Below are 17,101 nucleotides of genomic sequence, written 5' to 3'. Positions count from 1 at the left end.
ACACGTTGATGCCCAGGTACTGCAGGTAGGTGATGCCCAGGCAGCCGGCGTGTCCGAACACCCACGTGCCTGTCAGGCTGTCCGAGACGTTGGGCAGCCCCGCTGCCACCAGCACCGTCAGATCAGCGATGGCCAGGCTGACCAGGTAACAGTTGGTGGGCGTCCTCATGTGGCGCGTGGTGAGCACCACCAGGACCACCATGATGTTCCCCACGATGCCCACACCGCACACCAGCAGCACCAGGAACACCGACACCGTCTTGTACTCCAGTGATTCTGAGACGGTGTCGCCGGGACTCAGGGAGATGTTGGTCGGGGTGTCGATTCTGGAGCTCGCATTGTCCGCCATGTCTGCTGATGCGTGGCTGTTTTTGTTCCCCCAATGTCAGTCGTTCAGCCAGTAGGGTACGTTCATTGGGTTAAAGTGAAGGGATGAGAGTCACGACTCTTAAATGCCACCATGTTCTGATTTGAGTGCAGTTTTCTTTTGTGTCACATCTCCTCAGTTAAAGCCAGTTCAATCGAAGGTAACATTCGGTGTCCGTTGACTAGCAGCTGTTGCAGTTGGTTTGTTTAAACAGGGAGCAATATTTGAGTAAAAGTTGTACAGCTTTAACATCTCAGAGGTTTGATTGCGCTCTTGCTGAAGAGAATGAATCAGCGCTGAATTTGCTTGTTGGGAGTGTTTGATAACCGAGAAAGTGAAAGAAGCAATGTGTTTGCTACAGGCTGTTGTCTTGGCTGCTATTATATTTCTCCTTTCACCATTTCCTTCTGTTATTCTCCTCCTCACTATGTTTCTTCCTGTTGTGTTGCGGGCAGTGTCGGATTTTGATTTAACTAATGTTGAGGAGCAACAATGAATGACATGTTGAGGTTAATTATCCCTGGGCTCCGGTCCCAACCTCCCCTCACACTAGAGAGGCCTCCATTGATCCATCTGGAAATAGAAAATGAGTAAAGTTAATTGGACAAACAGGGAATAGTATTTGTTCTGCCTTTGGACTTCACTTTAATCTCTAAGTGTCACACACTCATTCACTTTATGTGTGTGTCTCCGTCAGGTAGCCGTTCACGTCAAAAAGGAGTTGATAAATGCTGCTTGGTTTCAGCATGAGAAATAAAAGTGCTCATGCAATCAGCTAAAGCATCTGGTGGTAAACCCCCACATTACAATCAGTAAATCAGCTTCTGTTGAACACCAGGTTGGGAAACATTTCCTGCAAAGAACATCAAAGCTGCACTAAGCAAATTTGCAAGCTGGTGGCTCCAAATAGCAGCAAAAGGTAACTGTTTGAAATGTAAGTGCTCTAATACCTAACATGTCATCAGTAAACTGCACACAGTACGCTCATGTTTATACCAAAGATACCAAAAAACGAGAGAGCAAAAGATCTAACGTTGGTGAGTCCAGCTTTCTCTAGACGGAGTTCTGCTCACTGCTGTTTAGGAGACAGTTTGGATTTCACTCTGACCTTTCATTTCATAACTTCCTGTGGGCAGACAAGTGACCGTACCAAAATAATCTTCATTTGGCTGGGGACCTCCTGGATCACCCTAAAGTACCCCTGGTGGTCCACGGACGCCAGATTGACAGCCAGTGCTAAAACCTTGCCTAGCGCATGCAGCTTTAATTAGAGCCAGGGTCAATAGGATTTAATAGGTAATATTCAAATGAGGCATTTTGGTGCTTCAAAGCATGCAGCATAAACACTTTGCTTGAGATGTGAGCACACTATAAGCGCATGTTAATCATTTTGACATAATATGCTAAGAGACACAGTGTACAAAGTCTCTAGGGGTTTATGCTTATGCTCTTAATGCACTTTATGATTCCTTAGTGCACTTCAGGCAAAGCTTTGCCCCAATTCCTAAAATATACTGTACATCAGTACACCAAAACTCAGCTATAAACGAGCACAGCATATTCCATGTACTGTGCAGAGGAATTAAACCATATCTGTTGAAATGGTTAGACAGGATTATGGAAGTGCACAAGGGTTATTCAGCTTTACATTGTACAGGAATCCCACAGTTTGTCCTGCAGGAACGGCGCTTTCAGATTCGGCTGCAGGCTCATTAACCGGCGTCCACGCTGTGAAAGTCCTCCAGGCATCTGTTGCTCTTTTCACTCATCTCCTAGCCTGGGTGCACATATATTGGACCTCCCCTCTTGAGGGCTGCCTCTAATAAATTGAGGTGGACACGAGATGAAAAGTAATTTCGCTCCAGTATTTCACCATCAATCAGACCACAGCCACTCTTGCTTCCATTACACACAAATCCGCAACTTATTGGGCCTGATCTTGTGATTTCTGACTATCCATCAGGCTGGACGGAGTGATGGCATTTCAGTGACACTGTTATGTTGGTGCGGCTGCAGAAGCCAGAGAATTAAGACTACTTGATTGAACTGAGATATGTACAATTGTCCAAAAATCACAGTCACTTTACCCAATTCCCATCTTCCCCAATTCCTTCTCTATGGAGCAGCTTCAGATTTGGCATCTTGATGACACCACAGGTTCAGGTCAATTTACTTTGTCTTATGAAGAAGCTGTTCACGCTGACAAATATTGATTGGCTGTCCAATACCACAGAGTTCTTGAATGAAGTGGTTTTCTCCTTTTGATGTGTTGGCAATCCAGCAGTCTTTTTGAAGAGAGCAGTTCCTAATGCAACATGAATCCATGAATAACCTTACTGTGCTTTAACACCGCTACACCCTGAAGTGATTTATAACTGGACTAAGTCCTGGGCAAAACTGTAACACACACACATAGTTTGTTTAGACATAAAAAAAAAAGTTACATTTTGAATGGAAATAAGCCAGTAAGGTGTTATTATATGGTCACCTGTTATCAGGGGCGTCAGTTCACTTTTAGCTGGTAGTCTCACGTAACAACAGTCTCTCTCTCTCTCTCTCTCTCTCTCTCTCTCTCTCACTCTCGCTCGCTCTCTCTCTCTCCCTCTCTCTCTCTCCTCTTGCTTCAGTTCTCAGTCGCGTTCAGTCCGACTGCTGAGCTCGACTGTCATTACTGCCAATGGGCTCCACTCTTTCCTGAGTTGAATTCTGACCCACTCTCTCCTGTCCGGCAGCTAATTAAACAACACACACACAGCCTTGTGACCGGAACGCCACTGGTTCGAATCCCCTAACCGGCTCGGAAAACGTGGGTGGTGGAAACGACTCTTCCCTCCTTCAACAACTGTTGAGGTGCTCTTGAGCAAGGCACCCAACTGCCTGAGCTTCTCAGTGGGACTCGATATAGCTGTGTGAATGTGAAACAGGGTGTTGCTGGGAGAAATAACGGTTAAGAAAGCTGTCCTCGAGCTCAACAGTCAAAAATTGTGAGCGGGCGCGTGCGGGCATAGAGAGACGGAGAGATAGTGTGAGAGTGAGAAAAAGACAAAAGCCCAGAAACATGGACAGAGACAGAAACAGAGATGAGACCGGTTGTCCAGGTTGACAGGTAAATTCACAGGGCGAAGAAGTCATATTAGGATTTCTTTCTTACTTTCTTTCTTTGATTGATTTACATATTGAATGAGTGGATGGCATCAGTCAGTGAGTCAATCATGAATTGGCATGGCAATAGCCTCGGATAATGATGACAGTAATTGGGGGGACACAGACATAATTGATTCTAATTAAATGATTAGAAGTTTGACATCATCCTCTGAAATTCAGCATTTTGTTTTGCAGGAGAAAATAAAATGACCTACCTTGTCCATCTGTCCTTAGAAATGTCTTCAAGCCTATCTCGCTTTAAAAAAAAAAATATTGTTTTTCTCCTTGGACACTAGATCGGCAGAACAGACATGCTTTAACAGTTGTCTGCCTACTAGACAGTCCCCTGCCCACTACTTACCGGGATGCGTCAAGCTGGACAGAGATAGTCCGAATAGTACCTGGAAACAAGCGACTTTGCCTTCAAAATAAAAGCGTAATATCGACGTCTCTATAAATCTCAAAAAGCTTTTTTGAAAATGTAATTGATTTTTTTATTTTTTTATTTTTTATTTTTTTGCATTGATGGTTGATGGTTGTTGCCTTATAATGATTACTGAGTGGAGATTAATTTACCTTTTTTTTGTTGTTAACCACTGCATCAATGCCTATATGGATATGACTATATGCTGTGAAAAGGACATTATGAAAAAATATTATATTTAAATTTTCTACAGATTGGCCCTGAATTATATTCTTAATTTCACTTTTGTACTTTGTATTACTCACTGGTGTCAATTCATTAAACCCAAAGGTATGGAAAAGTTCTCACATCTATTATCATTTGCTACAGAACTTCCAGTAAATCTCGCTGGACAAAGTGGAGCAATCACTGACCAGATATTATTATTTAGTCAATGTGATAAATTAATAGACATAGCTCACCAAACTATCATCTTAGATGGAACTTTGGTCCTGAATGTTTCCTGTGTGTGTGTGTGTGTATGTGTGTGTGTGTGTGTGTGTGTGTGTGTGTGTGTGTTTTATAGCTTCCAAATAGCCTACATTTCTGTCAATTTGATTGATGATGCATACAACTGCATCATCTCCATGATAAATACTGCGAGTAAGAGTCAAAACGAACACATTGGACAGTAAGGCTTTTATTTTGAAAGCAGTGACAGGAAGTGCCGTATTTTATTGTCTCTAACTTGACGCTTGGTACTTAGCAGCGCCTTCTGCTACCCGCTGCCTCCAGTGCGCTCTGAACTGCTCTGCTCTGCTGTCAGGACTCATGTCTCCACCTGGTGTTCAAAAAATGATCCTGCATGACTTGGGTTCTCAAACAGGGGTCCGGGGACCTCCAGGGGTCCTTGAGTTTGCATGTTCTCCCTGTGTTCTCCTGGGTTTCCTCCCACAGTCCAAACAAGTCAGATGGATTGGAGACTCTAAATTGTCCATAGCTATGAATGGGAGTGTGTCTGTTTAGAAGAAGATGAATGAATGAAAGTTTCACTCTCACTACTATTAATCTTCTCTGGTACCGTTCAGTAATAAATCAGCAACAAAAATCTTTCCATATGAGAGTCCCTGGGACAAAATGGAGGTCCTTGCAGCCTATGTGTCTATTTGAGGGTCTGTGTCTGTGACTTGCCTCTTTCACACACTTACTGTATTTTACATTCACCCATCTATGGGGAAAACGTGTGGTTGATGCCTTACAAATATTGTATTCCAAATAAATATATGATAAGGTGAAACTTTAATGACCCACCTGGGGAAATTGGGTCATTGCAGTAGCAAATAGTAAAAATGTAGCACAGAAAAATGTAGTACTAGTAAATAATTGAGGTCCCAGTGTGAATGTGTGTACAGCAGGGGATTGCTGGGAAAGAGCAGGCACAGGCAAGTTTCATAATAAAAAAAAAAATGAAGGTTAAAATACAATGCAGTATGAAATTAGTGAAACATTATAAAAATATCAACATAAATGCAATGTTTTATGAGTGTGGTACACACCGACACCAATGAGATTCCTTAACACAACACAAATTAATAAGATCTCACAGTCTAATACAATCAGTAGTGGGTACAATACAAGAGGGTACAGGTATGGTTTGACATTGCCAATATTGTGTGTGTGGAAGCTGTGTGGTGCATTAAAGAGTCCAGACTAAAACACTTTTTTTGAGCTGTAAACAGGTACTTAGTACTATGGAGTTATGAAATACAACAATGTTGGTCATATTGTCAACGTTTCACCAAATTTATTTCACTAAACCAGGCTCAGTTTGACCTCCAGTGGTTGAAACAGCCGGTGTTGCAGCCGTGTTCAAGGACAATCGTCCTAAGATATGTCATTTGGTTCCAAAAATGTTCCCACCCCAGCCTATCAGCGTGTGCACATGCCCACAAACACTCCACTTGTTCCTCTTCTCACCAACCTGGACCAACACCAAACCCCTCTGCCCCGGTCTTCATGCCCAGTGCCTTTTATTTTTTAAATCTTGCATAGGTACGGTGGCCAAATTTAGATGGAGTTCGTCAGATTTAAATGGACTTTAGTCAGGATTAGCACTCTTTTGTCAGACTTAGGTGGAGTTGAGTCAGGTTTAGCTGTCTTTTGTTCCCAAACAGATACCTGTCTAGTTGGTCCAATAACCAACATCTCTGTTTTGTTGGCATTGAGGAGCAGGAAGTTTAGGGGCAACGTTTGACTTTGGATAAGTTTAATAACTTTAATAAAGTGCTATCTTATCTTATGTCAAGGAATTACGGCGTATAGCTTCGACCCAGAAGTATTAACGACCCTCAACTGCGCGTAGGGTGGCACAAAGCCGCAAGAACTTCGTACTTCGTATTTCCTCCTACCTTTATCCAGTTGATGTCCGCCGATAGTGAAGACAATGGAGCAGATCAAAGAGAGACGAGCTGAGGAGGTACGTAAACACCACTACTTCTGTTTTTTCTTCTGTGTTGTCAGTGAGTCAGTCAGGAAGTCAGTGAGTCAGTCAGGAAGTCAGTAAGTCAGTCAGGAAGTCAGTCAGTCAGGAAGTCAGGAAGTCAGTCAGTCAGGAAGTCAGTCAATCAGTCAGGAAGTCAGTGAGTCAGTCAGGAAGTCAGTAGGTCAGTCAGGAAGTCAGTCAGTCAGGAAGTCAGTGAGTCAGTCAGAAAGTCAGTCAGTCAGGAAGTCAGTCAGTCAGTCAGTCAGGAAGTCAGTCAGTCAGTCAGGAAGTCAGTCAATCAGTCAGGAAGTCAGTGAGTCAGTCAGGAAGTCAGTAAGTCAGTCAGGAAGTCAGTTAGTGTGGCGCGGGGAAGCGCCGTGGGGCAGAACAGAGCACACAGTAGCCAACAATGCTGTCTCTTATCCCTGAAGGGAATGTTTATTACAGGGGTAGTCGGGAGGGAGTAGGAGAGAGAGAGAGTTGGCGACCCGGAGGCGGGGTAGGTCCGTGGAGCCTCTGTGGGGGATCCGGGGGCCGAGTCACCTGGGCTGGATGTATGGGAAGGAGAGGTCAAGGGTTTGCCTCCAGGGAGCACGGCTGGGCTGGTGAGCGACTGTGAGCTCCAGGCAGGCAAGACGGGAGGAGTGGTGTGGCGGAGATCCGACAGCGGTCCAGGGAAGATGACGGCCGTATTAGTAGTCTTCGTCTGTTCAGAGAGAAACAAAGGTTAGGTGAGACGTTGTCTGTTCCAGTGTCAGAGTAGTCTGCCTACCAGGCTGGCTGTCTCCGTTTTAAAGGCCTCCTGAAGAGCTGTAATTGTAGCCCAGCTGTGTGTAATGATCTCTCCCGCCTCTTCTTTGGTGGCATGGTGCTGATCCTCTGTGTCCTACACACCACAGTCAGTCAGTCAGATAGTCAGTCATACAGTCAGTCAGTCAGTCAAGAAGTCAGTCAGTCAGGAAGTCAGTTAGTCAGTCAGTCAGTCAGTCAGTCAGTCAAGAAGTCAGTGAGTCAGTTAGGAAGTCAGTCAGTCAGTCAGGAAGTCAATCAGTCAGTCATTCACTTAGTCAGTCAGTCAGTCAGTCAGTCAGTCAGTCAGGAAGTCGGTTAGTCAGTCAGTCAGTCAGTCAGTCACGAAGTCAGTTAGTCAGTCAGGAAGTCAGTCAGTCAGGAAGTCAGTTAGTCAGTCAGTCAGGAAGTCAGTCAGTCACGAAGTCAGATGGTCAGTCAGTCAGGAAGTCAGTCAGTCAGGAAGTCAGTTAGTCAGTCAGTCAGGAAGTCAGTCAGTCAGTCAGGAAGTCCGTGAGGAAGTCAGTCAGTCAGTCAGGAATGCGTGTTAAGACTACATAAACCTACAATATAGCGCGTGTTAGTAATCAAATGAATATCGGCAGCCATAATGTGAATATGATATTCATATTTTGTACTCAACTCAACTCAACTCAACTTTATTTATATAGCACTTTACACACAACACAGTTGATCCAAAGTGCTTTACAACACACACAGAGGAAAACAAAACAAAAGAAGGAGACAAACACAATAGAAGAGGAGAAAAGATCAGAGTGAATGATAAATAATGATGATAATAATAAATAGTAAAGGCACATGGTCACACAGAGCCCAAGTGACAACACAGACCTACAGAGACTCCAGGAGAAATACCTGAGCTAGTTAAGTTAAGTTAGGCACAGTTAAAAGCTAGTGAGTAGAAGTATGTTTTAAGATGACTCTTGAAGATCTCAATAGTGGGGGAGAATCGGATGGTGGGAGGAAGAGAATTCCATTGTTTTGGGGCAGCGATAGAGAAGGCCCTGTCCCCATAACACTTAGTCCTGGATCTCGGGACAGACAGAAGTCTTTGGTCAGACGATCTCAGTACTCTGACAGTGTGATATGGAGACAGGAGTTCTGTAATGTAAGAGGGGGCAAAACCATTTAACACCTTGTAAACAAACATCAGGATTTTAAAATCAATTCTGTAGCTAACAGGCAGCCAGTGTAGGGAGGCAAGAATGGGAGTAATGTGCTCCCTCTTTTTTGACCTTGTCAAAACTCTTGCTGCTGCATTTTGAACTAGTTGGAGACGGGATAAACAAGACTGAGTGATACCAAAATATAACGAGTTGCAATAATCAAGGCGGGATGATATGAAGGCATGGATGACTTTCTCCTAGTACAGAGAATTGATCTGAGTTTGGAGATGATGCGGAGCTGCATGAAGCTTAATTTTACCACCTGATTGATTTGTTTGTCAAACTTCAATCCTGAATCGAATATGACTCCAAGATTTTTTGAATGTGGTTTAACAGAGGGGGCCAATGGGCCAAGATGAGGAGAAATAATGTTGGTCAAATGCTGTGGTCCAAATAAGATAACTTCAGTTTTATTCTCATTGAGCTGAAGAAAGTTTGCAGCCATCCAGGACTTGATGTCTTGAAGACAGTTATTGAGGTCAGTTAGTTTGGTGTAGTTATTAGGCTCTAGGGGGAAGTAGATCTGTGTATCATCCGCATAACAGTGAAAAGAAATGTTGTGTTTTTGAATAATGTGGCCTAGCGGAAGCAAATAGATGGAGAAGAGGATTGGACCCAGTATGGAACCTTGGGGGACACCACAGGACATGGGGGCAGAGGAAGAAGATGAGTCGCTAATAGAGACACTGAAAGATCTGTTAGATAAATATGAAGAAAACCAATTTAAGGCAGAACCGGAGACCCCCACCCAATGGTTTAACCTGTGAATGAGAATGGAATGATCTACTGTATCAAAGGCTGCAGTTAGATCTAGGAGCAAGAGGACGGAGCAGTTACCTGAGTCAGCAGCTAGAAGGAGGTCATTAGTTATTCTTAGTAATGCAGATTCAGTACTGTGAAGAGCTCTGAAACCAGATTGGAATTTTTAAAAAATGCAGTTTTGAGCCAGGTGGGACAACAGTTGGTTAAAAACTACTTTTTCAAGGATTTTAGAAAGAAAGGGGAGTTTGGAGATTGGTCTGTAATTATTGAGGACTGAAGGATCTAGATTCCGTTTTTTTAAAAGTGGCTGGACCACTGCATGTTTGAAAGATTGGGGAACATGGCTGGTTTCCAGAGAGCTATTAACAATTGAAAGAATGCTGGGGCCAATGGTGCCAATAATTTCTTTGAAGAGTTTCGTTGGTATAATGTCGAGAGAACAGGTGGAGGTCTTCATAGAGGAGATAATATGATGAAGTTCTGGTAGAGTGATGGAAGTAAGTGAATTTAGAACTGCAGTGTTCTCAGAGTACTGGGTGTGCATAAAAACTTTGATGGGCTATGAGGCGTATTGTGGGCTTGGCTACATCTATAGGGCAAAGGTGTTTGTTTTATGATTGAAAGATCTGAATATTGTCCTGTTTTTGTAATGTAATTGAAATATATGTCATTATAATATAATATAATATCATATCATATCATATCATATCATATCATATCATATCATATCATATAATTTCATATCATATCATATCATATTATATAATGTAATATAATATTATGCTTGCTGCAAGCCCACAGAAAATATAATAAACCTGTATATAATGATAAAATAACTAAAATAAAAGTTCTTGATGAACTCTACGAACTGAATGGGTGAGGATGCCGCGCTATAGGTGGCCCGGTGTCACTGAATCCAGATCAGATTTAGTTCTCCTGCTTAGATATCAACAGTTAAGGATTTCATCCACAATCCGATCCCAGATCTGTCCTCATTCATCTCCAGCGCGGCTTTTTTCTCCCAGGTTGTCCTATGTTGATGACGTCAAGGTAATGGCCGCTCTCGCTGTGTCGTGTAGGGCTTCTTATTTTCTCGACCACAGCGGATAAAATAAACCATATAATATTTATAGTAGAGTGTAAAAGATAATTTCAGAGAGACTGGGTAGTTCTTAACGCAGCAGCCCTGTCTTCAAAGAGCTCCAGGTCGGCAAGGTGAATGGAAATGTGTGGATGTTAGCTAGGCTACTGGGCATAGGGGGAGATTGCATTGTTAATTGAAAGACAGGCGAGCATGCTACAGTGTCCGATCATAAGGCAACACTGTGCGGGACGTTAAGTCCTTTAGTTAGCCGATTTACTCGTTTATTTTATTTAAGAAACGTTTGGTGATTTATGTGTGCAGGCTATCACTAGTTAGCCAGCTTGCTTTTCGTTGACAGGTTTTGGGCCTGTTGTGGCTAACTAGCGCGACCCAACTATTAGCAACAATGTTAACAGACAACTAACACTGCGAGTTCACAAATTTAACATTAGTGTTTGAAAACGTGGACGTGTTGTGTGTCATGTACACACACGTAGGTAACGTTATAACATTTCATATCCCAGTCGAGATATTTGAAGTAGATTAAGTTTTAGCCTTTTCATTGCCAGATAGTTTGTTAGCTAGCTAGCTAATAGTTTTTTCTTTGCTAAGTGAAAGGCAAGTTAACTAGCATTTGAGGAGCTGGGCATGTTGTTTACTATGTACACATAGTTAGTTATAGTCCTTAATCAAGATATTTGAAGCACATGAAGTTTTAGCCTTCTTCATGTAGATAGCCAGTTGTTAACTAGCTAGCCAGTTGTTTTTTGTTCGGTCAAAAGCCAAATCACTACCCAAGAAAAGTAATTAAAAGTTTGTCTTAATATATATTGTGTGCTACTAGCCCAATACATGCTGGTCTCTAATGTATGGAGAGAATGTCATGCCAAATTCCATTCAAAAATCTGGCAATGTAATATTGCCTTGCCTGTCGGTAAAGGTACATACATGGTAGAACATGACTTAATACCTTTTTTGAATCATCAGGAGCCACTCTTCAATTCGTCATACATGTAATAGAGCAAGCAATACAATTTAAGCTTTTAGAAATGGTTCACCTGTTATGCCCACAATCTCCCTCCACCAAAATACACTGTGGTGGGTGGTAGTGAGCAGTGTGAACCAATTCTAGAAGATGAGATTTTATGGAAATGAAGTGCTGCTTGGTGCATTATCCATATGCTGAATTTACCAGATGAACCTATGGGTTTGTAAAAAGTCTTAAGTCATATTCTATCAGGTATGTAACCTTGCTGATTTGCGATGGCCATTTAAATTGCCAACTTTTTGCATGGAGTTTGGCATGGCGTTCTCTCTATAAAGTGGAGACATCACATATTGGGGCTATGAGTTGCATAAAGTTATGCTTATGATCAGTCCTGTTGATTTCTAGCTTGCCTGAAATAGGCCTATTAATATCTCATTGGTTTGACTGTTTATTACCTAATGACCTATTGTTATGCTTCTGTTTACAGCGGAACATTCTCTGATGGATACTCCTGAAAGCCCTACCCAGTCCCCTCAGTCACCTGAGGAGGAGGAGAAGGGCGTTTCGGACAGTGAGTTGCTGGATTCCCCTGATGAAGAGGAGGACAGGGCCATCTCAGACAGCGAGATACTCCGCGAAGAGGATAACGGGGTGTTGGAGGATGAAGAGGAGGAAGAGGAACGGAGGCTAGAAGGCAGAGGACGAGATTCGGAGTTAGAGGATGAGGTGGTTCCTGACTTTGTCTCTGACCCAGAGGATGAGGAGCCTGCTGGAGGAGGAGGACGAGGGATGAGACAGGAGGACGAGGCCATCATGCTGATGGAGGGAGATGAGGATGGTCCACAGGGAAACCACTCAGCCGAGGAGGAGGAAGGAGAGGAGGAAGAGGAGAGAGTCATCGACACCCCACAGTCTCCCGATTCAGAACCAGAACAGGGGAGGAGCTTCTTCGGCGAAGACGATGGAGAGGAGGAAGAGAGAGGAGAGGGATACGGGGACAACAGGAAGGAGGCCTCAGCAGAGCCTGGTGCCGAGACAGCAGAGGTGGATGATGATGATGATGATGAGGAGGAGGAAGACAGGAACAGGGCCGAGGAGGAAGACGAAGAGGAGAGGAGGAGAGCTGAGGAGGAGGAGGAGGAAAAAGAGAGGAGGAGGAGGGCGGTCGTGGTGAGGGAAATGAAGGACGACGCGGCGTCCGTCTCGCGGGAGCTAGACGAACATGAACTGGATTATGACGAGGAGGTCCCCGAGGAGCCCAGCATCCCAACGCACGAGGAGGAGGAGGATGAAGAGGATGCGAAACCGGGGGGCGAGGAAGAGGAGGAGAGTGAGGACAAGGGCAGTAGCAAGAAGAGGGAGAAGAAGCCCATCCTCCCTCCCTCTCCCAAAGACAGTAAGAAGACGGAGGACTCCAAAGGGCCGGACAGGGGGCGAAGAGATTCCTTCCGAGACAAGAAGAAGGACGAGGATGATGGAGAGATTGATGAAGGAGAGATTGATGTAAGTGATCAATACTGGCTGGTCTTAGTTTGACAGTTGGACACTTGGAACTCTAATTATACATTGACCGTGTTAAAATCCTATAGGGATATTGAACAGGTTCAAAGCTGTTCTTATTGTCAGGACTTTTGCATTTTCAAGTTGAGTAAGATTTTTGCATCAATACACAATTTGTGTAATAATAGCTGTAGGTGTATCTCCAGAGTGCAATATCTGATTGTTCCAGTATTCTCCTGAGATACTGCCACATGTACTATTACACTTCCATGATGTACATGATTAACCCTTTTTTGTTGTTTGGAAAATTCCACATTCATTAAGTGAAATGAGTGATCTGAAGCCCAAACTTTCAATACACACAACCCTTTTTTTTTTTATTATTCTGATGATCTGAAATTAGTTATTAATTGGAAAACTAAGAGTATTTTATCTCTCATAACACATTTTAAATTTACTGTATCGTGAATCCTCTTTGTATGTACATAATCTGATGAGTACTGTATTTTTATGCCCCTGTGGTGTAATATCTGTAGTTCAATGACCGGTGTAGTGTTTGATAAAGTGATGTAGCCTGCCTAGTGTGAGGAAGCACAGACTGATCACATGGATGATTCTTGATTTCTGGATTAGTATTGTCCAATGGTTTCCCATATAATAATGTCCTGTCCTTGCTCCCAGTTTTTTTCCACATGTTTTAAAACTAAAAGATTTCTCATTTGGATACATCTGAGGCCCTGTAGTATGATCTCGTGCTACATTCACGTCATTTGGGAAAAACCATCAGGAAGACTTGACAGTTAAAATAAGTGACTTGGAGCGGTGCATGCGTTCCGACTTTGAACTTGTTTCAAACCATCAAGACGCCATGGTTGAAGTTTTCTGGAGACTTTTGTTGCTTCTAATCAGCTTTTTCACAGTTAACACACATGCACTTAGTGAGTGATACATTTGAGTTCATGCTTTACAGCGAACCAAACGTTGCAGTGTCAACCACAAACCAAAAATCCAGTCAGTAGTTGTCCTTTTTTTCCCAACCAATCAAATTGTTGGCTATTGGTAAATCTGGTTGCCTGAATACATAAGTTCCAGGTGATGTATCTTTTGGTCCTGAATATTGGGCTGTATGTCATGGAATAGTCATAGAAATGTCATGAGAGGAGATATTTTTTTAAGGTACAGTCCTGCCTGGCTGTGTATTGGTATTACAAAGCGTTACTGAAAAGGCATTTACTAGGATTGAGGGTATTCTTACTCAGAACATTTTGAGGTCTAAACCGATAAAATGTTATGTAGGCTAAACCAATTGAACACACCATACAGTAGTACAGATATAGAAGCATGCTGCTCACTAGGTAGCATGCAGTAAGATATTATAATGTGTTGTGTTTGTGTGTTTCAGGATGATGACCTGGAGGAGGGGGAGGTCAAAGATCCCATGGACAGGAAGATCAGACCACGTCCCATCTGCAGGTTCTTCGTCAAAGGTAGGTGGTCACAAAGCACAGACCTGCTCCCATACATTTTCATACTCTTTAGCTCTATAGCTACTCTAAAGCTTTAAAAACTGATACTGGAGTTGCTTGAAGCTGACTTTTATTGTCAAGTATAAAATAGTCTTTTCCATGTAAAGACTATGTCACACTACACAATTTTTACACATGCGTGCATTCAAACCGCAAGCAACTTGGATGACAGGTTGCTGTATTCTGATGCATTGTGGGCAGTGTGAGAGGCTCTGATTGCATCTATATAGTGGTAGGCAAATCATGTATTGTTTGACTGCAAACTGATTGGCAGTTGATGGCTGATGACCGCGTAAAGTTCAGACATGGCCAACTTTTCTCAGCCGACATGCTTGTTGACCATCCACACAGTGGCTGAGTTTCCCTGATTGCTCAGCTCTATAGGAAATAAATGGACTCCCACTGACTTGTTGACCGTTTAGCTCACAGTGTAGCAGCACAGTAAGCCCGACTGGACCATCCTCAGTTTTTAAATTGTGATTGATTTTGTCAGACTCAGTCTAGCCGGGTTTGTGTAGTGTGAAGTGGTCCAAAACTTGCCGCGGCTGAGATTTGACAGTGATCCTGGCAACAGCCAATGATTTAAACAAGTTTTTGTGGCAAATTAGATAGAGACTTTGCCATACCTTAGGCTTTACTGAATTGAACCATGTCAGTTTCTCAAGGCCCAGTACACAAGCCTTTACTTCAAATGACTTCACAATCAAACTGTAGCCTTCAGAGGCTTGAAGGTCTCCTAGTTTGTATATAACTGCCCCATGCTATCTTCCACTGATATGCCTCCTACCACCATTTGCAGGTCTTCCGTTAGAGCGTTAGTGCTCGGTTACTAAATTACTTGTTATTTACATCCCTAGCATGAAAAAATTGTTGTCAACTTTATTCATATCATACTTTAAACACAAACACTTTCCTACAAAGCATACAAGGTTAAAAGAAAAGATAACACAACAGGCTTGGACGGGAAGTTCAGTTATAATTTACATATGAATTCTCAGTTTCTGTAGTGCAAAACTCACTGCCGTTTCACATATTGTGATTTTTGTTGTTCAGAATGATCTTCAGCTTTGGAGTGGCTTAGTTTAGACATGGTGCCTAGCCACTAATAGCTAATATATTTTATTGAACACTGGCCAAAATGTAGACATAGACACACACACACCAATGCAGTATGCAACTCTCCATCACTCACTTATGCACAGTACATGTGTAACAATCACCTTTCATCGCTAATTATGTAAGATTATAATTTGATCTATGTTTGGTTATTGTTTTGACTGGTGCAGGAAGAAAGTGTTTCTCATTGTGTCAGCACTTGTTATTGCTGGTGTTTCACAGTAGGGGGAGCTCTTGTACTTACAAATAATATAGATATAATAATATATGCCTGTAGTAGAGTGTGTGCTGATTGAGAAAATATGTGTACTTCTTGAGATGAAAGCAGTGTAACTGACATTCAGATACAGTTAGGTTATCCACTGTTGTTGTTATAAGGAACTGTAAGTTTAGAATAGAAAGCTATTTCATGTCCAAATGTCTTAATTGTCAGATTTGATTTTTTTTTTTGAGAATTATTTTTTTTTGCTAATTATTTATTTGGCTTTTCCTTGTTCCCTAGGTAACTATGCTTGGTTTATCAACTGTCTGCAGATTATTGCAACACATGTTCAACAATGTTATGTTTTTGGTGTTTCCCGCAGGAAACTGTACTTGGGGCATGAACTGTAGGTTCATCCACCCTGGAGTCAATGACAAAGGCAACTACTCCCTCATCAGTAAGCCAGACCTGTTCTCACCTAACGGAGCGCCACCTGGAGGACCGCACCCGCTCATGCCCAATAACCCCTGGGTAGGTCTCTCTCTCTCTCTCTGTCTCTGTCTCTGTCTCTGTCTCTCTCTCTTCAGTTCATTTGATCAAATTATGCACTGACCATTGTTAACAACCCTTATTTAACTCCATAAATAAAGATAAATGATAATAAAATAGGATAGAGGATATAGCACTTACTTTTTTAACACTGGCTCTCAAAAACATCTTATTCATAGCTTTATTTGCTGATCTAAGTACAAGTACTTGGGAGCTGGATTGTGATTATACAAATGCGATCAATGGGCCTCTAGATTCATGTGTGAATTTCTGCATGTATGGAGCAAATGGCAAATATTTCTCGTCTGTCCATGTCTCAGGGTGCGCCTGCAGTTGAGGAGCTTCCTCCACCTCCTCCTCCGGTGGAGCCTCCTGTGGAGAGTGCCTGGGAGAGGGGCCTGAGGCACGCCAAAGAGGTAAACACTACTACTGCCTCTTACTGCCACCTTGGCCACAGTTTGGAAAAAGACTGGACTCACCACCTTACAGGATTTCTGGGTGATGAAGTTCAGTTTTTCCAAACAGTTACCTCTCGCTGCCATTTGGAGCCGCCAACGTGCAAAGTTGCCTAGTGCAGCTTAAAATGAAACATGTTAGTAGCATAGTAGTAATGTTAAACCAGATTTTGGTTTTCACCCGGTCCTGTTGCCTGCAGGTGCTGAAAAAGGCCACCATCCGTAAGGAGCAGGAGCCGGACTTCGAGGAGAAGCGCTTCAACGTGACCATCGGCGAGGACGAGAGGGAATTCGACAAGGAGAACGACTTCTTCAGAGAGCGCAGCTACCGCATCATCAGAGAGTACGACCGGCTCGCATTCAGAGCATTTTTTCATAAGTTCAAATGAAACTCAATCCCCGTGGAGAACCTGGGTCGTTGCAAGAGCAAATTGTCATTGGATACAGCAAAGAAAAGACAGAATGTATATAAAGAATAGAGCAAATGGGTGGCATGAAACATAACACAACTGACAGTTACACTAGAATGTATTAAGTAGAAATATAG

At 42.8% G+C, this 17,101-nt stretch overlaps 1 protein-coding gene across 1 annotated transcript in view; it reads left to right on the top strand.

Annotated features, from left to right (window-relative positions):
• The first annotated feature begins 10,215 nt into the window (after positions 1-10,215).
• zc3h18 (zinc finger CCCH-type containing 18) overlaps positions 10,216-17,101 on the top strand; it is a 34,872-nt gene continuing 27,986 nt past the window's right edge. The window contains exons 1-6 of the mRNA XM_071919364.2: positions 10,216-10,349; positions 11,694-12,709; positions 14,109-14,193; positions 15,933-16,081; positions 16,420-16,515; positions 16,755-16,897. Of these exons, the coding sequence (XP_071775465.2) occupies positions 11,708-12,709; positions 14,109-14,193; positions 15,933-16,081; positions 16,420-16,515; positions 16,755-16,897 (1,475 nt within the window). The 5' untranslated portion in view covers positions 10,216-10,349; positions 11,694-11,707. The remainder of the gene's footprint in view (positions 10,350-11,693; positions 12,710-14,108; positions 14,194-15,932; positions 16,082-16,419; positions 16,516-16,754; positions 16,898-17,101) is intronic.

The sequence above is a fragment of the Centroberyx gerrardi genome, chromosome 4 (genome assembly GCF_048128805.1).
Source record: "Centroberyx gerrardi isolate f3 chromosome 4, fCenGer3.hap1.cur.20231027, whole genome shotgun sequence".
Taxonomy (NCBI): domain Eukaryota; kingdom Metazoa; phylum Chordata; class Actinopteri; order Beryciformes; family Berycidae; genus Centroberyx; species Centroberyx gerrardi.
This window is presented reverse-complemented; position numbering and strand designations above follow the sequence as displayed.